The sequence below is a fragment of the Aspergillus clavatus genome, genomic scaffold (assembly GCF_000002715.2).
Source record: "Aspergillus clavatus NRRL 1 1099423829798 genomic scaffold, whole genome shotgun sequence".
Taxonomy (NCBI): domain Eukaryota; kingdom Fungi; phylum Ascomycota; class Eurotiomycetes; order Eurotiales; family Aspergillaceae; genus Aspergillus; species Aspergillus clavatus.
Genome location: NW_001517101.1, coordinates 1774992 through 1794996, shown reverse-complemented (window position 1 = coordinate 1794996; position 20005 = coordinate 1774992). Strand labels below are relative to the sequence as shown.

Here is a 20005-nt window from a genome sequence, read left to right as displayed (position 1 = left end):
GTAAGCTATGTGATTATTTGGCATTCGTTTGCCAATGAAAGTACAACATTGGTGCCTAATTCTCAACCGATCTTATTGGAAAAAAACACAGCCGTGTATGGTAATGGGATCTAAAACTGGGTTCCAACATGAATGCCCCCATCGACTAGAACATTGGTACCAGTCACAAAGCTCGCCAAAGGACTCGCCAGAAATACTGCTACGTTGGCTACCTCGGTTGGCCCTCCCAGTCTCTTCAGGGGAATCTTCAGTCGCTGCTCCTCTACCCATTCCGGCATGAGTGTCGAGTACTTCTCCCACGGCCCGCCCTTGCACAGAATTGGTCCCGGGGAAATGGCATTCACTCGGATTCCCTTGGGGCCCAGATAATGGGACAACTCCTGCACATGCTGCAGCTGCGCCGCTTTGCACGGGCCGTACGCTGCCGGTGGGCTGCGATAGAACTCACGGCCCATGAACGAGCTTTGCACGATGATGGACGCCTGGGGCGACTGTTCCAGGTAGGGAGTCGCCGCCCTGACCAGCTCGACGAAACCCATCACGTCGATGGCGAAGCTCTCCACCCAGTGCTCCGTCTCTCCTTCCATGTGCATAGGGGATGCTACACCATGCGCTTCGTTAGGAAAAGCCGCGGTCACCAACATTTGAACATTTGCAAGGGGGCTCACCATTGGCGATGATCACGTCAATCCGTCCGAGTCTCTCAGCGGAGCTCTTGACCCAGTCCACGATGGCCTCTTTGCTGGCCACGTTGAACGCGGTTCCCACGGCACGGGCCGTATTTCCTTCCGGCAGCGTCTTGTAGAACTCATCAAACTCGGTGTTGGTGACTGTCCGGGCGCAGTAAGAGACGTTGGCTTCTTCTTGGAGGAATTGATGCACCATCGCCTCACCCATGCCCCGGGTGCCTCCTACTCCACGGTTTAGTTGAAGGACTAGCGCAGTCACACTAGAGCCAGCAGATTCTCTCACCTGTAATGAGGACGTGAGCGCCTTTGAGAGAGGTTGCCAGTACCATGATTGCTACTGAGGTTGTTGATGTTGTGGGATTATCGCAGAGAGAAGACGAGTACAAATGGGCGATCTGGGTTTACGCTCAACGGGGAGGAACTCTCTTTCGCGGGTGGCATTATTTTTTATACCCTACGGCACCAGTTTCACAGATTCAACCGGGTCTAAGAGGAGTTGAACGGGAATTCTGTCTGTCTCCCTCTAGTTTAGGGTTGTCGGTGGAAGAAGGAAGTACTTATTCAGTACGGGATGCCTGATTGGGGAGGCTGCAACTCCGAAGCTCCTTTAGGAAATGAACTTCCCCGAAAGACAACAAGACACAGCTTCACTTTCTCTTGCGTGATATCCTCCTTTTATCAGCGGAAGAGTCTGTGTTTGGAAAGGGGCAAGTCCAGAAATATGATAAAAAAAAAACAAACAGAACGGGCCAGTATTTAGTTGGTCCCAAAACCCGCCGATTTCTAATTCATCTCGGTCAAACCAAACAACAGTATGAGATCCTCCTCGTGTCCGTAAAAGCAAAACCATTTCCCTTCCAAAGGCCAAAGGATACGTGCTGAGTATCCGGCATTGATGGATATGCTAAGGAATCGGCCAGTGAAAGGGTCGCTTGACCATGATCCGCAGCTGTCCGCTGATGGAACCAACACGCCGGCAGCGTCTGATGGCTCCGACCAGAGGTCAGACGTGATCGAGAAGACGGCCCAGCTATCCGAACCGATTGCGGACAGCATCCGTCGGTTCTTTGAGATCCGCAAGCTCGACGGCCCAGATGGCACAGGCGTGGTCTTTGAAAATATCTCCGTTGAGGGGAGTGGAACAGGCGTGAGTTCACAATGCGATACCACCATATCACGCTGGCCCTAGTTGAGAGAGGTCACCAACCACTAACCAGAATGGAACCCCCTCCCCAGGCTCAAGCAGCACCAACGATCTCGTCGGCTGCCCGATCTGCTTTCGGGGTCCTGAGCCCCCTGCAGCACCGGCTGGCAGGACAATTCTCTCGACCGATCCTTAGCGGATTCTCCGGAACTATTGATGCCGGAGAGATGCTCCTGGTAATTGGGAAGCCGGGCAGTGGGTGTACCACGTTCCTGAAGACCCTTTCGTACATGTGGGATGAGTACAAGGATGTTCATGGAGACCTCACGATAGGGGGTCATCCAATCCAGGAATCCATGGTGAAGCGTCCCCAAGATATTGTTTTCTGCGGTGAGACTCTTCCCTCTATCCACTGTTCACCAGCCCTTTCATAGACTGACCAACGCAATTCGGATTTCAAGCCGAATCGGATGATCATTTTCCTACCCTGACCGTGGCGGAGACATTACGCTTTGCGATCCGCGCCAGATGCGGCCCCGAGGCGTCGGCAACCGAGGTGGACATGATGGTCGCTCAACTGGCAAAGCTGGTGGGCCTCAGCCAGGTCATGAATACCAAGGTTGGAGACGCGTATATTCGAGGCGTTAGTGGCGGGGAACGACGCCGGGTCTCGTTGGCGGAAGCCCTGGCGACATGTGCCCGGTAAGTGACATCTGTGATGTAGCGCCTTGGGGCGAAATGACACCACGCGAGAGCTTTGCTGATACAAATTCCAGCTTGATCTGCCTCGACAATCCAACCCACGGGCTGGATTCCTCCACGGCATTGGAATTCATCGAGACGATGCGGGAGTGGACCAGTCAAAGTCGCTGCGTCACGGCGATGAGTGTCTACCAAGCCAGCGACGCGATCATGCCGTACTTTGACAAAGTGCTGGTGATCAATTCCGGCCGCCAGGTCTTCTATGGCAGGATCGGCGACGCCAAAGCGTATTTTGAACGTCTCGGCTTCGAATGCCTGCCAACAACCACCCTCTCCGACTTCTTGAACTCCATGTCGGCCGATCCAGAGGTGCGACGGGTGCAGGATGGCAAACAGCACCTGGTTCCGCGCACTTCAGAGGAATTTGAAGCCGTGTTTCATGCGAGTACGTTCTACCAGGACCTGCAGAGGTCGCTGGAGACGGCAAAGGTCGAGGCGAGAACGAATCCCCGTCCCTTGGTCAAGGCCCGAGCGTTCTCTCTTCCCCTCCACCACCAGATCTGGTACTGTGCCTATCGCCAGTTCCGGATTGTCACCAGCGATTACAGTCTCTGGGCCGTGGAGCCAGCAACGATCATTGTGCAGAGCCTGGTCCTGGGGACGCTGTTTCGCGACCAAAAGCGAGCGACCCAATCCCTCTTTATCTTCGCGTCCGCTCTGTTTTACTCGGTTCTGGTCCCAGCGCTGCAGTCCATGGCCGAGTTTGGAAACGGATTCGCCCAACGGCCGCTCATCCTCAAGCAGAAACGGTACCGGATATGCCGCCCAATTGCATATGCCTTAGGTCTCGTCACCACCGATGTCGTATGGAAGATCGCGGCCATCTGCTACAATATTCCGCTGTACTTCTTGACCGGATTCCAACGCACCGCGGGCAATTTCTTCACATGGTTCTGCATTGTCTACCTGGAGCATCTTGCACTATCCATGTTCTTTCGATCGGTGGCAATCTTCTCACCCAACATGCATCGAGCGGTGCTTCCAGTAGGTATCTTCTTCAACATGTACGTGCTGTATACTGGGTTGTATATTCCAGCGCCGCAGATGCAGGTATGGCTGGGATGGTTGCGGTATCTCAATGTAAGTCTATCAAGCCATATGAAAACGCTTGGCTCTGGTGATTGTGCTGACCTGGCCATTGGATAGCCTTTGTACTATGCGTTTGAGTCGGTGATGGTGAACGAATTCCGGGACCTCAGCTACCAGTGCAGCCCTTCTGACCTCGTGCCATCTGGGCTTGGATACACCGACATGGCGAACCAAGTGTGCGCCGTCCTTGGATCTCGTTCCGGGGAAGAATCGCTTTCGGGGATGTCGTATCTGGAAGCACAGTACGGCTTTGGGAGATCCCATCTCTGGAGAAACGTTGGAATCAACGCTGCCTTTTTCGTATTCTTCGCTCTTTGCTCGGGGTGAGTCTTTGGCCAGCTGCCAGCTCAAGTATCTTGAGGGCGAAAAGCTAACGTGGAACTCTCAATTAGGATCGGAATGGAGAGATTAAAAACGCCAGCAGGCCGACTGGCAACTGTCTTCTATAAAGGCCGCCCATCGATCAGGAACAGTCAGGCTGATAGTGAGAGCGGAGCTGTCCATGATGATGTGCCTCCGGATGTGTCGCGACAGCTGAGCGGAGACCAACATCATCTGAACGCCAACTCGGAAAGAGACAAGAACCATACTCTTGCTTGGACCGGTCTCTGCCTCGATATTGAAACCAAGGATGGGACCCGACGTCTGCTCGACAACCTGAATGGCTGGGTCAAGAGCGGGCAGCTCAAGGCTCTAATGGGAGTCTCTGGCGCTGGCAAAACAACTCTTCTCAACACTCTCGCCGGTCGTTCTTCGATCGGAACTCTCACAGGCACGCTAGCGTTGAACGGCCAGCTCCTCCCCAAGTTCTTCCGCAGCAGGATGGGCTATGTCCAGCAGCAAGACATCCACCTCCCGACCCAGAGCGTCCGCGAGGCTTTGCAGATGACGGCACGACTGAGGCGCGACGAATCCATCCCGCTCGAGGAGAAGAACGCCTATGTCGAGAAAGTCATCGAGTGGCTGGACATGGAGGATATTGCCGAGGCGCTGGTGGGTGTTCCCGGAGCCGGCCTGAACCTGGAACAGCGGAAGAGGGTGAGTATCGGGGTGGAAATGGCCTCGAAGCCGGAGATTCTGTTCTTAGACGAGCCAACTTCTGGTCTTGATGGACAGTCTGCCTTTTCGATTGTTCGTCTGCTCCGTCGATTGGCCGACTCCGGGCAGGCCATCGTGTGCACCATCCACCAACCGGCCGCTGAGCTGGTCGAGCAGTTTGATGAGTTGTATCTGCTCAGTCGAGGGGGTAAATTGGTCTACGACGGGCCGCTGGGGACACATTGTGACAAGGCAATTGAGTATTTTGAACAGCACAGCAGAGCCTGCGGCCAGGGCGAGAATCCAGCGGAGTATTTCTTGGATGCCATCGGCGCCGGCTCTCGCAAAGAGGTCCAAGCGGATTGGGTTGGTCTCTGGCAACAAAGCCAGCAAAGTAAGGACAGGGAGAGAGCCGAGAAAGCTCTGGTCCCCGCAGAGGGCCAAGCACCATTGGCGCCGGCGCGTCGGTCCCTGTATGCAGTGCCCTTCCATGTCCAACTCTGGGTAGTAGTCCAGAGAACTTGGCTCTACTACTGGCGCGAGCCGGACTATGCCATGTCCAAGCTATGGATGAGTGTAGGCAACGCCCTCCTCAACTCCCTCACGTATCTGCAGTCTCCCAACACGCAGCGAGGGGCTTACAACCGGGTATTTTCGGCCTTCATGTCGCTCATTGTGGGTCCTCCCTTGGGGCTACAGGTTCAGCCCCGATTCGTGACTCTGCGCGATATATTCGTCCACCGGGAGCGCGAGGGTTTCACATACCACTGGCTGGCCTTCGTCTTCGCAGGGATCATTGTCGAACTCCCCTACACCTTCCTGACCTCGCTGGTGTACTGGCTGCTGTGGTACTTTCCCGTCGGCTATTTCCGCACAGCGCCACGTGCGGGGTACAGTTTCCTCATGTATGAGCTGTTCGCGGTGTTTGCTACGAGCCTGGCCCAGATGTGCGCCTCGCTCATGCCCAATATTGAGGCCGCCTTTGCTGCCAATGGCTTCTTCTTCATGTTCTGCAATACCTTTGCGGGTACCCTGTCGCCCAAACCGGTGACCCCGTCCGGTTGGCGCTGGTACTACAAGGTGTCTCCCCTGTTCTACCTGGGCGAGGGTGTCACCGTGGACGTGTTGCAGGATTTGCCCCTGCGTTGCGCTGAGTCGGAAGTATCGATCTTCCAGCCGCCAAACGGAACAACATGTGGCCAGTATGCGGCAAACTTTCTGCAACAGGCGACGGGCTTCCTGTTGAACACAGACAGCCTGTCCGATTGCCAGTACTGTCGATATCGGGACGGACAATCCTATGTAAGTGGCCCTGGGAGAGAAAATGAACCGGAAGGATTGCCGTGACTCGCTGCTAACCATGTCGTAGTATCAGCAATACGGATACGACTTCGCCAATCGGTACCCGAACATCGGCATCTTCATTGGGTTCATCGCATTCAACTTCACCATGGTCCTCGTTATGACATATCTCACGAAGATCCGTCGTTAAGTAGGGTGTCATTGGGTTCCGTTCCCGTTCCTATCTAGTCAAGCATCGAGCTATAGAAGTCATGGGAGAGTCTGGATGTAAGATAGTGGTTTCTCTTAGATCAATTCAATTGCTGCCAAGAATATAGATCGTTAAATGCCCTACACGATTGGCGGATCGATGCATGAACACATGGACCCTCTCTCGGCGGTTCAATATCAGGCGTTTGCCAGGCCCCTTGGACGGTCCAAGATTGGTCAATCACGGATCTCGTTTAGAAACGATGCTAAATATATGTGGGAAAGGGGAACCGAGTCATGCGACAGCAGGATGGCAAAGGGCAAGATAACCGTCGTGTTAGAGGACCGTGCGTATATGCTCTACGTGAACCGTCTAGTAGGTAGCTATATCGATGGTGACACGAAGCCCTTAGAGAATCGTTTCCCGACTATATTGATTGCTGTGCATTGGTGGTATCAGCCACCATGTACTCTATCAGTTTTTTCGACTAGCAATGCATGAATGAAGTCTCACATCCCAAGATTGGAATCGTCGCACGATGAAAGGCAGATACACCCAGAAGGATTAACAGGCATCCGAGGTATCTACGACCTTATCTGTCGATCACAACGGCAGTCAGCTTACTCTGTCGATCTCAGGACACAATCCCCGGTAGGGAGTCTGCATATATTTGGACTCCGGTCCGATATAACCTGCGCACTGACCTCGTCGCTGTCAATGGAGCTGAAGATTGTGCACTGTACTCTGCAGGCATGCCGAGAATCCGTCCATGTGGCTCTGGGCCTAGAGCAAGATGCTGACAAGTAGAGATGGCGACAGGGGTGTTGAATAGATTGAAAGATTGATTGTTATCGGGGCACAAACGTGCAGACGCATCTGAAACGGAGGATAGGGACAAGAAGATACCAATGATCTGTAGGTAATGGTCTTGTGTAGCTGAGGATAGTTCACCTACCTACTGCAGGAGTAAGCACTAGGAGTTGCCATCAGTGCATGCAGTGACAAACTGCCCTTGACTGCCCATGACGATGGGCGGTTGGGATGACACATTGCTCTGCTACGCTCTGGGTACCATGCACCCTGGAGATCAAACGTTGAGTCCACGAATTCTCGGCAGAGCACGGAGGGCTACCTTCGAGTACCATCTCGCTCGCATTCTTCTGCGTTTTCTTCAGCGAGCTCGCTGGCCGGATGGGAGCGACCCCCACGCACCCCCAAATAATGGACAACCCACCCCCAACCAAAGACAGACTGTCTCTAAGCCCCTCACCCCCGAACATCCAGCATGTCACTTCCCAATGCATCAAAGACTGAAGATCATCCCAGGCAGGCGGCGAAAGCCGATTGCGCTAGGCTACGCCGAACAGCCACTGGCGTCCGTTCCATCTCCAGAAGCTCCAGAAAGCCCTATCTGGGGTCTGTGCGATTACACTCCGTACTCCGAAGCCAGATCTGGGTAGGATTGCCCATCGCTAACCGAAGTAGGAGGTCGAGCAGTCTCTGCAGAGTTGGAGGCTTGGAGGCGTGGAGGCTAATATCGCCAGTAATATAGACGAGGGGTATCGGGACACAGCGATCATATTTGGAGCAAGTGTGGAATCCTGCCGTCCCCAGTGGCTCAGATAAGACGAGACGGATCAAAGTCCTTGTCCAGGGAGTTGATAGCCGACAACAACGGCTGGTCATGGCGGGACGCCCTTGAGGTGTCGTGCAGATGCGATTCTGTAGAGGCTGCAGGTATGCATTGACAAGGGCCAAGATGTCGCACTGAAGAGAATTAATTCTTCCTTCCCCCCTCCCCCTTCCTCTTCCCCCCTGTCTGTGGGCCTGATAAGATCGAGGTTCGTTGAGAGTGGGACGGTAAGACAGTACTTTCTTTTCCGCCAGGCCATGATGGGGTTGTGCTACGGGTAACATGGCTGGTTGAACTTGCTGGTCAGTCTACTTTTCTTTGTCCTGGGTCATTCTGGAGTCTGTCCTGTATTTGCCCAGACTGATGTCCGTAGTATAAGCTCCAACCGGGCCGAGCCTTATCAAAGTTAACTTGTGGGTCAGATACAACGGGTTTTTCTTCCGCCTCACAGCAGATCTGTAACTGTAAGGCTTCAAAAACTCAAAGATCAGACTCTGTACAAGTAGCTGCTTTGTGGGTAGGATACGATCATCCCTAACTACATCCAGAAATACCAACCGGAGGAAGATAATAGGCTACATGCACCAACTTGCCCGTAAAAACTGCAGCCACTAAGATGATGGTCGATCAGGCAAGCCGTCTTTCGCACAATGCAGTAAGCGAGGCCCCGGCCGTACTTTTGGCATTGGCGTCTAGCTCAGCAGACGCCACAATAAGAAGAATACGAGGTAACCAGTTAGTAAATAAGGGTTGATATGAAGAACTTGAAAGACTGAAAGGACTGAAGGACTGAAAGGACTGAGGGTACCGGGTTTCACGTGCTGCTGATGACAAATCGACTTTGGGCCTCGTCACATGACCGGCTCGCAGGTGAATTTTTGGCCAGTCGATCCTCTCCCAGTAGGAAGATAATGGTAATAATACTCCGTCGTAATAATAATAATAATAATAATCCTAATAATAATAATATTGTCTTCTGCCAATCGCTGGCCCTGTACGGAGCAGAGCCAGAACTCTCCAGCTCGTACTCCGTACATAATCCAGTAGCACAAAGAAAGGTCGGAACCTCATCTTCACTTCTGCATCCTCTTCCCTCCATCTTCTTCTCTTTTCTTCCCCCTCCCTGCATCCCCCCTGGTCTTTTCTGCGATATTTCCAGTGTCTTGTCTCATTGTCTGTGAAACCCCCAACGACGATTCATTTAAAGTCTCCCCTCGAACAGGAATAGATGTGTTACTCCAATCGATATCCCGTTGGGACTTATGACTGATCCTCACACTCCGAGCGCGCCTTGATTCTTCCGCCCATGGTCGACAACGAAGCCTGTTTTCAACTCCTCCAGTGCTTAATCTAATTCGGTCATCATGTTTTCTACCTTCTCGGCCAATCTAGAGGCCACAGATGCATCCCGCGATGGCTCTGCGACTCCCGTGACGGCCCCGCGACCGAAACGAAGTCAGGTCGCCAGAGCCTGCGATTGGTGTCGTTTGAATCGTATCAAGTGCGATGACAAGCAGCCGTGTCAGAACTGTCAGAATCGAGGTGGCCACTGTAGTAACACCAAGCCGTTGGAGGCAACATCACTGCCTGCCGCGAACCGGTATGAACACCCTTTTGTGTCTCCCCACCCTCCCTTGATGCATGGAATTAGTCATCCATGGTCTTGACGTTGCATGACTTCCCATCACTGACGCTATGTGGGTGTGACAAGAGAGATCCAACGTCTGCGGAACAAAGTCAAAGATCTGCAAGAGCAGATCAGGACAGCCAAACAGGAAGCCGAGATCCGCGCTCATGCCCAGGCTCAGATCCAAGCATCAACCGGATACGCCACTCCGCCCTTGTCAGATACCGTCAATGGCTCATTCAGCAATTCCGAACAGCTCTCAAATACCAAGGAGGGATGGCAGGGGATACCACCAGCGGGGAATCGTGCGGGGGTTTTGTACTACGGCCCCATGTCATCCACCTATTTTGTCACTCGGATCACCACTTATCTCGCCCAGGCGATGAACCAGCCGTTGGTGGATACAAAGCTCGAGGCCTGCGTGGCGCGATTTGATGCAAGGACCCCGGCACACCGTCCGTCCCGGTCGGATGCCAGTCCGGAGAGCCAGACCGAGGGTACAGATGATACGGAGGACCTGTCTCGTTCTCAGGAAGAATATTTTCTCAATCTGCTCTGGCAGTCCTTTCACTGTGTCTACCCCATCATCTCTGAACCGGATTTCCGCCGCTACTATGAATCATTGTGGTCCAATACATCACCTGAGGGAACCCGCAAACCCTCGCCGTTAGTCGATGTTCTCCTGGCAGTGTGCATGCAGTACGGTAGCACCTTTCTTGTCCGTGGCGACGAGAACCACGAAGCCGAGGACTCGTCGCATTCGGAGAATGCCAACATGCCGGGTCATGCCTTCTATCAGCGAGCGCAGAGACTCCTGCAGAGCGAGCTGGAGCACCCATCAATCATGGTGCTGCAAAGCCATGTCTATTCCATCATCTACTTGTACAATATCTCGCTTTTGAATACCGCCCATATCAACTTGGGCGTCACCTTGCGGATTGCCCATACGCTGCGACTGCACCTCCGGCCTTTGGATGGCACACCACCCGAGGTGCAGGAGTTGCATCGTAACATCTGGTGGACTCTGTACCGCCTGGACAATCAGCTATCGATGACATTGGGCCGCCCGTCGTTGATCCAAAACTCTCAAGTCAGCTGCGGTCTGCCTGGCGATAGTCGGGACCATATCCGCCTCTCTGGCACCGTGCTCCTCTCCGGCCATGAGGACATCAGCTGGCTGAGTTTCCACGTCCAGTGCATCAAACTCATCTTTGCCGTCCAGGGCGTTCAAGCCGCCTTCCAGCTCAAATGCTCGCAGCTGCTGAACGGCGATGAGGCCAAGGATATCTATGGCGACCCCCGCATGACCGAGACCCTGGCCGAGTTCCTCGGGCGTGAGATGACAGCAGTCCACGAATGGGTCCAGAATGTCCCCCAGTCGCTCCGCAACGCCCGCAAAGGAGCGGGAGAGGCCTTTTCGACCGACCGGGCCGCCTTGAACCTGGATCTCTACAGCCCTCTCTGGCTTCAGCGCCAACGGCTTCTCTTGGAACTGCTCTACCATCACCTTCTGATCTCCACATTCCGTCCCTTCATCCGATTTCCTCCCACATCCTCCTCCCTGACCCCGCTCGCCGACGGCCATAACATCTCCTGTCTCAATCATGCGATGGCGATCACTAATATCCTTCACCAAGTCCTCTCCGAGACGGACGTTCTGCGTGGATGGTCGCCGGCCTTCCAGTACCAGTGGGATGCCATCCTGTGTACGCTGGGCTTCGTACTCGCCAACCCGGTCTGTCCACCGACACCATCCGCCCGCAAGTCCCTCCAGACCGCCGTGCGCACCCTGGATCTCGTCGGCGACCACTTCCCCGCGGCCGTGAACGCGGCACAAGTCGTTCGTGAGGTGAACTGCCGTGCGGATCGGCTCGTCGACACTTTCCGCCAAAGCCTGACCCGGCGACAAGGGCAGCGCACCAGCCCGTTCTCGCCCACCGGCCTGCAGAAAATGAACCCACCCGCATCTCAGCTCGCATTTTCCAGCGCCGCGCAAACCGCTTCCATCCCGGTCCTTTCCGATCCGCTTCCGCCCTCGATGTCGGCGTCTTCACTCGAACTGGTGCGCGCTCGCACAATCCACCCCGTACCATCGATAGAGATGATGCCATCAACCTCTCCCACCGACCTGTCGCCACCCTTGGTTACCACCGCCGAGTCCCACTCTGCGGGTCTTCCTGCCGTGTCGGTGGACGTCATTGCCGGCAATGAAGTGCATTGGATGCAGGCCAGTGCCATGATTCTTGACTCATGGACGGACTTTACGACGAATCCCTAATGCTGTGTTTGAACGTGTAATGAGCGATGACTTGACCTATGACCCATTATTGCTAGTTCCCGCTCTTCCTCCTTTGTTCACCCGTCTGTCCAGTTTTATTCCCCCTCGCTGGATACAGGTATCCAAGTCGCATTGTGACCTTTATTGCCTATCTGTAGAAGTTATCTAGGATTCCAATTCAAGGTTGTCTGTTTCGCAGAGCTTCGGGTCTTTTGGTGCAGCCATGGCATCGAGCGTAGGACGCAACATTTTGTTACGTCGATAAACGACAAAAGTGATATATTGCAAGAGAAGGATAAGATAGAATGCCATTTAGCCTTCGATACTCGATCGACAAATGCTCGTTTCATTGGCATCGTGTATAGACCCCTTGCGCAACTCTGCAGATACACAGAGCATTAGAGCCAGTGTCTTCTACTGAATAGCTATTCTGTCGTGATAACAATAATCTGGGACTTTCTTAGATACCAATCCATCCTCTCCAAGGTCGTTACAAGTCTCGAGGTTTGCTAGTATGTACAAACTATCTGTTCGCGGAGTATTTGCACTACGATGTCGGGTGTAGATATATATCTTCGCCTTTTGGCGTGCCATTCCACTAGTTGTCGCGACAACACCGTGGGCTTTTCTACTACCACAATCCAAAACATATATCTCAATATTTGCTATGACTACTCACAATGAGACTATTCTGGTGCGAGGGTTCTTATGAGTCACGAGGTTAAAGATGTCAACGCAACAGATCAATCATTCTACGTGCTGCAGTATAGATATCTAAACAACGAAGACAAAAGGCAAAAAACAAAGCCAAAAAAAAAACATCAACAAAATTTGAGGGAAACAAGTTCATGATCACATCAAGACCAGTCCGTCCCTTCACTTCCCAACCTTCTCAGCAAACCAGCCCACCAAATGGCTGACCGTGGGATGACTCCAGGTCAACGTCGACGGCACCTTCACCTTGAGCGTCTGCTGCAGCTGCCGCCGCAAACTAACCGTCATGACCGAGTCAACCCCCAAATCCGCCAGCGCCGCCTTGGAGTCGACATCCTCCGCTCCCATCTGGAGGACCTTCGCCACACAGCCCCGGATCTTCTCATCAAGGTAGACCTTCAGCTCCGGACCGGAGGAGGGGATCGCGTCCGCGCCGCCAGCAGCAGCGGTGCCAGGCACGTCACCCGCAGCGGCGACACCCACCCGGCGCACGGCGATATCGGTCAGGATGGAGACGGGGAGAGGCTCGCCCTCGTCGAAGGCGAGACTGCGCAGCACCACGCCGTGGTCGATGTCATACCGCGCGAGATGCAGCCAGGCGCCGAAGGCCTCGTCGCGGGTGACGTCCGTGATGCCCTTGGACTCGAGCTCGGCGTTGATGAACTCGGTGCTCGCGCCCATGCCCATCCCGCGCCACGAGGTCCACTGCACCGCGACGGCGGCGTCGCCGAGCCGCGCGCGGTGCGTGGCCAGGGTATCCAGGAAGGCGTTGCCGGCGCCGTACGACGCCTGGCCCGGGAAGCCGAAGAGGTTGCCGCAGGAGGAGAAGAGGAGGAAGAAGTCGAGGGTGTTCGGGGGGAAGACGGCGTGGAGGGCGAGCGCGCCGGCGATCTTGGGCGCGAGGACGCGTGTGAAGGCGTCGCGGGTCGTTTCGAGGATCAGTTGGTTGTCGAGGACGCCGGCGGCGTGGACGACGCCGAGGACGGGGGGCAGAGACAGGGTGTCGAGGGCAGTGGAGAGCTGGGTTGCTGCGGCAGGGTGGCTGATGTCGAGGGGCAGGATGTGGACTGTCGCGCCGCGGGACTCGAGGTTGCGGATCTTGGCGAGAGTGGGTTGGAGGTCGCTTGGGGCTGCGTCCCAGGTGCGGCGCGGCGGGAGGGCGCGGCGGGAGATCAGGATGAGCCGGCGTGCGCCATTTTCGACGAGGAAGTCTGCTGTTTCAAGACCGAGGACGCCGAGTCCGCCCGTGATGAGGTATGTGCCCTCGGACCGGGGCAGGAGGCGTGGCGGCTGGCTGGCGGGATGGAGCTTGTTGCGTGGTAGGCTGCGAAGACGTGCTGTGCGAGCGACGTCGTCGTTGATCCGGATGACGTCCGCGCCCTGGATGTATCGCATGGCCGTCAAGGGAAACACGGGATTCTCGCTATCGATCAGGCATCCGAGGTCAGGATGCTCGCTGGCGATGATCCGCGCCAGCCCGAAAAGAGGGGCCTGAGCTAGTGCAGTTGGGGTCTCACCACTGCCCACATTGGATGTCAGGATGAACGCCTTCAGAGGGAGACCGCCCTTGACGATGTATTTGACCAGCTCCAGCACCTCCCAGGTGAAAGATTCGGATGCAGCGGGGATCTCCTCCAGAGACTGAACTTCGCCGGGGATGTAAGCAACCGCAGTGCCCTTGTCGAGTCGCAGACCTGACTTGTCCTGGCTGATAAGGTCCTGGACGCTCGAGAATTCGAACGATCTGACGCCCCTGGGAATGGTGTTGGCGTACTGGCGCATCGTTGCGGCATCCGACGAAACCAGAAGGACTGTGTCGATGGACAGGGGCTCTTCCGCAGGAGTAGCCGGGGGCCAGGCCAGCTGGTGCACCAGACTCTCCATGCTACCGCTGACACCCGGGGTGCCTTCAATCTCGGAAAACCGCATCGCGGTGAACTTCGCAACGACCTCGCCAGCCTCGTTCAGGACACTAACATGGGAGGTAGGAGCCGCGTCCGAGGCATCCTCAACATACAGCCAGCCGATCTTGGGTGGATCTTGCGAGGTGAAAATGTCCACGCGGTCGATCTGAGCAGGCATGCGAAGGGCCGGCGTGCCAAACACGGTCGAGCCAACGGAGGTAGCAGCGTCGAGAATTGGTGCCCACGAGGACGAGTCCCAGGGGAGAGGCGCGTCCCCGGTCACGGCCGGGTTGACGTCCACACGGGCGATCATCTCCTTGTCCTTGTGGTAGTGCTCCGTGATGGCCCATGGGAACCCCATGGCCGAGACACCGACCTGGTCGAGGTAGTTGATGGAGAAGTCGTCCCGGATTCGGGTTCCCAGGCGCTTTTTCACAGCAGCGATGTCGATTGGGTCCACAGCCTCTTGGATATCCCGCGCCCAGTACGCGGTGGTATGGGTAGCCCACGACGAGTCATCCTCCGTGGCCTGTGGCGTGTCTGAAAGCAGACGGGACATGATCTTAACTTGGTCCTCTTGCACCACAACCTGGACAGAACGAGGCGCGTTAATGGCCACGGGGACTCGCAGCACGACATTCTGCAGCCTGCGTCCGCCAGTACCCTTCATGAAGGTATTAATCAGGCCAGCAGCGGGCACAATCTCCGTTCCGTGCAAGGGATGGCTACCGGGGAACGGCTTCGTGTCGTTGTCCAATCGGGTCGTGTAGACGGTTGTATTGGTGCCCGCAATGCCAATGCGCTGGCCTAGCAGGGTATGCTTCTCGACGTCGTGGGTGAGGCCCGTATGTAGCGGAGCGCTTTCGATCTTCCGCCAGATGGGCTTGTGCATCCAGGTGGTCGTGGGCAGTCCGTCCGCCCAGGGCCCCGGCAGTTGAGCCTTCCAGTCGACCTCGGCGCCTCGACAGTGCAGCTGTGCAATGCTGTAGAGGATGTGCTTCTCCGTCGGCTTCTGGCGTAGTAAAGTAGGGATGACAGCGAAGTCTTCCAACCCACCATCCATCAGCGTCTCATTGATCGAGTGAGTGACCACCGGGTGGCTGGAAACTTCCAGGAAGATACGGTATCCCTCTTCGACCGCGGCGTTGACAGCAGAAGTAAGACGGACGCGGTTCACCATGTTGTTGGTCCAGTAGTGAATATCGCGCAGGTCTTGGCCGCGGGGATCGACAAGTGAGGTAGAGAACAGACGGACAGTGGGTGTGCTGGGCGCCAGATCCTCCGCGAGCGCTTCGAGCATCGGATCGATCAATCCATTTAATGTGGGACTGTGGAACGCAATGTCGGTTTTGACGGTGAAAGTCTTGACGCCGCGCTCTTTGAAGCTTTCTGCGGCCTGGGCCACGACATCTCTATCTCCAGCGACCACACAGGAAGACGGGGACGACTCAATAGCCACGACCAGGTCCTCCCGCTGGCCCAATTCCTGCTCGACCTGACTAGCAGGGAGGTTGACGAGGATCATGCCGCCCTGGCCCATGACGCGACGATACAGCGCCGCTCGGCGGGTTACAATCAGCGCACCCTCCGCCGGCGTCAGAGCTCCTGCCACGACACTGGCAGCGATCTCTCCGACAGAGTGTCCAATGATAGCCTGGGGGAAGACCCCGTTGCTCTTCAGGACAGCGCTGATACCAATCTGCATGATGTACGTGAGGATCTGGACGCGATCCGAGGAATCGAAATCGCCCGTCAGGAGCATCTCTATGGGCGACAGGCCAATTTCGGCTTGGACCAGCTCGTCGAGTGGCTGGATGGCGCGGTAGAAGACGGGGTTGTTGAGTAGCTCCTTGCCCATATCAGTCCACTGCGCGCCGTGGCCGGAGAACACCCAAACCACGTCCTTCCGGATGTCAGTGCCGAGCACACGACCCTGTGCGACAAGAGGATGATCGGCTCCCTTGGCCAGGGCCTCCAGGGCTGTTTCTGCGTCGTCGTGGCTCTCTACCACCATAGCGGCGCGATAGTCGTGATGGTCTCTTCGGGTGGCTAACGTGGTCAGGACGCTGGACAAGTCGTGGTTGCGTCCGTCCTGGGCAATCCATTTCCGTAGGGTCTCTGCTTGAACAGACAGGCGCTTCTGCTGGGGGCCAGACAGAAGTAGGACACCCGGGCCATCTGGGGACTGTGTTTGCAAAGACTCTAGTCCGGACAGGGGGAGGAATTGCTCAATGACCGCGTGGGAGACGGTGCCACCGTATCCGTACGAACAGATACTCGCGCGACGAATGGTGTCCGTCTCGGGCCACTTGGTCGCCTCCTGAACAACCTTGACTCCTGCCTTATCCCAGTCGATGCGGCTGTTAAGCTTGTTCAGATTCGCCTGGGGAGGCAAGATACCCTTGCGGATAGCCAGGGTCGCCTTGATAAAACCCATGGCTCCTGCGCCGGCTTCCAGGTGGCCGATGTTGGGCTTGATGGACCCGATGAAGCAAGGGTCTTGAGAATCCCGTCCAACGCCATATACTGCGGCAATAGCAGAGATCTCCGTTGGGTCGCCCAGCGGAGTTGAGGTGGCGTGAGCCTCTACGTATCGGACGGTGAGAGGATCGATGTTGCCGACTGCTAGAGCATTCTGGGCCACCAGCTGCTGAGCTTTCGCGTTCGGGGCCATGATGCCATTCGTCTTGCCGTCTTGCGCGACGGCACTGCCCTTGATGACAGCGAGGATGCGATCTTTGTCGTTAATGGCGCGGGAGAGGTTCTTCAGGATGATGGCGGCGGCGCCCTCACCCCGGCCATACCCCTTTGCCTCGTCGTCAAAGGACCGGCAGAAGCCTTCGGAGGAGATTGCGCCGGCCTTGTCCAACACTCTGGTCAGACCCGGACCGCAGAGAGCGTTGACTCCGCCAACAATGGCAATCTTGGACTCGCCGAGCTGGATGGCCTGGACACCGTGATGGATGGCGACGAGGGACGAAGCACAGGCAGCGTCGACCGCCGTACTAGGACCCATGAGGTTCAAGTGATAGGAGATTCGGTTGGGTATACCGCAGTACGCGGTCCCAATGCCCATCCACGCTTCGATGTTAGGCAGATCCTCCAAGACCAGCTTGGAGTAGTCATCTGAGTTGACGCCCCAGAAGACAGCAGTGTCGCTCCCCGACAGGCCTTTCGCGGGAATGCCAGCATCCTCAAGTGCCTCCCAGGCCACCTCAAGGGAGATTCTCTGTTGGGGATCCATCTGCTCCGCCTCCTTGGGCGAGATACCGAAGAACTGACTGTCAAAGTCCTCGAGATGGTCCAGGAAGTAACCACGCGAGGTCGTCTTGCTGAGCTCCTTGGCGTTTCTGGGATCCCGTCGATGGTATGGCTCCCAGCGCATGGCGGGTATCTCGCCCGAGGCGCTCTGCTTGTCCATGAGGGATTGCCATAGTTGTTCGGGGCTGTGGTTGCCCCCAGCCACTCGGCAGCCAATCCCTACCACGGCGACATCGTTGGAGAATTCCTAGCCCGTCAGTTAGCATTCCGCGTTCTTGGTGTGTAGTCCCAGTGTCTCTCACGAATTCACTGTGCTCGGTTCCTGGAGTGTCTAGAGAAGGAGGAGAAGTTCCCCGTGAAGGACGTGAAGATGTAGCTGAAGATTCCATGATGGTGCTTGATTATGTTTCTCTGCCCTGGAGGAAACAGCGTGGAATGAATCATCCTTCTTATACGCCTTCATTCAGCACGACCATCTTTCGTATCAAACATTCAATCTGCGAGAGAGACGATATCACAAATCATGATTTCCTATTTCGGTATCCGGGACGTCCCTCCCGCGATCGATTCCACTGATCGACCCCCTCTTCCGGCGATACAGTTGGTATCGTGATCCCTTCCAACGGCAAAGTTCAGGTCGAAGAGCACGATCGTGCCCAATGGAGAACGGCGCGTCATTTCCAAATGGATATTCCGTTTGTCCGTATGTCTGACATGGAGATGTGGCCGAGATAAGATCGATATAGGGGCGTACGGTGCTGGGACTAGCCATTGTCAGCCTTAACCAGACGGTCGAACAATCTTTCCTCCTGCAGGGACTCCGTCCTCAAGGAGTAAAGCGTGGGGATTTCCGCAAGGAGTGCTGGTGAAGCATGCAACCCATTAGGTAAAGCGAGATCCCCGATAATTTTGAATGAATAGGAGTTTTAACCATGAGAATGGTTCTCGATAGGGTTGATCGCACCATATCTGCGTCTCACCCTGTGCGGTCTTGCTCATTGAGTTGGCAGATGTGATGGGAAGACTTGATTGCACTGCAAATATAGTACGTACACATGCATATATATAGGCCAAATAGCATCTTCTCCCTTGACTTTATAGAATTGCTGCATCTCATATATGAGTAGAAGTCGAATTTAGTCTACATTCTTTTTTTTTGTCTGTCCCAGTGGCCAAAAAACAACACGATGGCTCCCTTTGTGCCCTATCATTCCTCCGCCGGCCAGGCGACTATTGTCAAGTAAGCCAGCAGCTCCCGAGATCAATTGAACAAGGAATTGAGAGATTTGACCTCCAGATTCGGCGGCCTTCTCACCACCGAATTCCTCGAGCCACCCCCAGGCCGTTGCTTTCTCTTCCGCCAAACATACCGGCACACAGTCGAGGGCCCCATCCCGGAGAACCTACGCAAGCTCATCAACAGCCCACACAAGCCCAAGGGACCCCCGCCACATTTCCACCAGTTCCAAACTGAGTACTTCCGAGTCGAGACCGGCGTGCTTGGTATCGAAGTCGACGGCGTCCTGCGACGGATCACGCCCGAAGACGGCGAGATCTCCGTCAAGGCAGGCAGCGTGCATCGATTCTTCATCCATCCAGATTCACCAGAAAGCATGACCGTGTACTTGAGCGCGTCGGACTCGGGAAATGACTACCAGCTCGACCGCATCTTCTTCGAGAATTGGTACGGCTACTGGCACGACGCGCTGCTGCATGACGGGGGGATCGATTGGATCCAGTTTCTAGCGGTTCGCTTACCACCACACCCAGACCTGTTTTTCTTTTCTTTCAAAACTCTCTCCATGAGTTTTCACCTGACGGATTTGTGTACTGTAGATCCAAGACGGTGGCGACGCCTACACCCCGGCTCCAGCCTGGGTCCCCTTCCGCCGTCAAGTTGGCTACTGGACCTGCGTGATCGTCGGCCGCTGGATCGGCGGACTGCTAGGCTACAAGCCCTTTTTCCGCGAGTACACGACTGACTGGGACTTTGCCGTTGCCAAGATGAAGGGCTCGGTCTTCCAGCGACATCTGGTGCACGAGGCCTTTGGGGCGGAGAAGTCGTGGAAGCAGCAGACCGAGCTGGAGGCACGGGTGAAGCCGGAGAACGCCGAGTTTGAGCAGTGGACGGAGGATATGTCGCCCACGCCGTTGATGCTGAAGCCGCTGGCGTATGAGGCTGGGGAGTTCAAGGGATTGCAGGATCAGAGTGCTAATGGGGTGAACGGGCATGCCACGGGGGTGGAGGCGAAGAAGAAGCAGTTGGGGGATATGACCCGGAGACGGTCTGGGGCCCAGGAGTAGAGGAGATTTTGTATTATCGTGAGGTCCTTAGGATGTGAAGCATTTTTTTGATTAACCTGTGTGTCTGTAT

At 55.5% G+C, this 20005-nt stretch overlaps 5 protein-coding genes across 5 annotated transcripts, besides 4 other annotated features; 3 read left to right on the top strand and 2 right to left on the bottom strand.

Annotated features, from left to right (window-relative positions):
• Window positions 1-110: 110 nt before the first annotated feature.
• Window positions 111-1018, bottom strand: ACLA_093690 (SDR family NAD(P)-dependent oxidoreductase; the record flags this gene model as incomplete). Its single annotated transcript, XM_001273095.1, has 3 exons — window positions 111-601; window positions 669-911; window positions 973-1018. 3 exons carry the CDS (start codon window positions 1016-1018, stop codon window positions 111-113), a joined length of 780 nt encoding a protein of 259 aa, XP_001273096.1.
• A 566-nt stretch (window positions 1019-1584) lies between these two features.
• Window positions 1585-6214, top strand: ACLA_093680 (ABC transporter PeaB1; the record flags this gene model as incomplete). The annotated part of the gene is made up of 7 exons (XM_001273094.1): window positions 1585-1836; window positions 1926-2223; window positions 2295-2535; window positions 2610-3675; window positions 3742-4007; window positions 4077-6024; window positions 6092-6214. The coding sequence occupies 7 exons, from the start codon at window positions 1585-1587 to the stop codon at window positions 6212-6214; spliced, it is 4194 nt and encodes a 1397-aa protein (XP_001273095.1).
• Window positions 6215-8613: 2399 nt separating this feature from the next.
• Window positions 8614-8649: a microsatellite.
• Window positions 8650-8778: 129 nt separating this feature from the next.
• Window positions 8779-8816: a microsatellite.
• Window positions 8780-8816: a microsatellite.
• Window positions 8817-9211: 395 nt separating this feature from the next.
• ACLA_093670 (Zn(II)2Cys6 transcription factor) lies at window positions 9212-11752 on the top strand (the record flags this gene model as incomplete). The annotated part of the gene is made up of 2 exons (XM_001273093.1): window positions 9212-9447; window positions 9559-11752. The coding sequence occupies 2 exons, from the start codon at window positions 9212-9214 to the stop codon at window positions 11750-11752; spliced, it is 2430 nt and encodes an 809-aa protein (XP_001273094.1).
• Window positions 11753-12628: 876 nt separating this feature from the next.
• On the bottom strand, window positions 12629-17791 carry ACLA_093660 (type I polyketide synthase; the record flags this gene model as incomplete). Its single annotated transcript, XM_001273092.1, has 1 exon — window positions 12629-17791. One exon carries the CDS (start codon window positions 17789-17791, stop codon window positions 12629-12631), a length of 5163 nt encoding a protein of 1720 aa, XP_001273093.1.
• Window positions 13613-13637: a microsatellite.
• A 1027-nt stretch (window positions 17792-18818) lies between the features above and the next one.
• Window positions 18819-19935, top strand: ACLA_093650 (uncharacterized protein; the record flags this gene model as incomplete). Its single annotated transcript, XM_001273091.1, has 3 exons — window positions 18819-18871; window positions 18929-19379; window positions 19468-19935. 3 exons carry the CDS (start codon window positions 18819-18821, stop codon window positions 19933-19935), a joined length of 972 nt encoding a protein of 323 aa, XP_001273092.1.
• Between the last annotated feature and the right edge of the window lie 70 nt (window positions 19936-20005).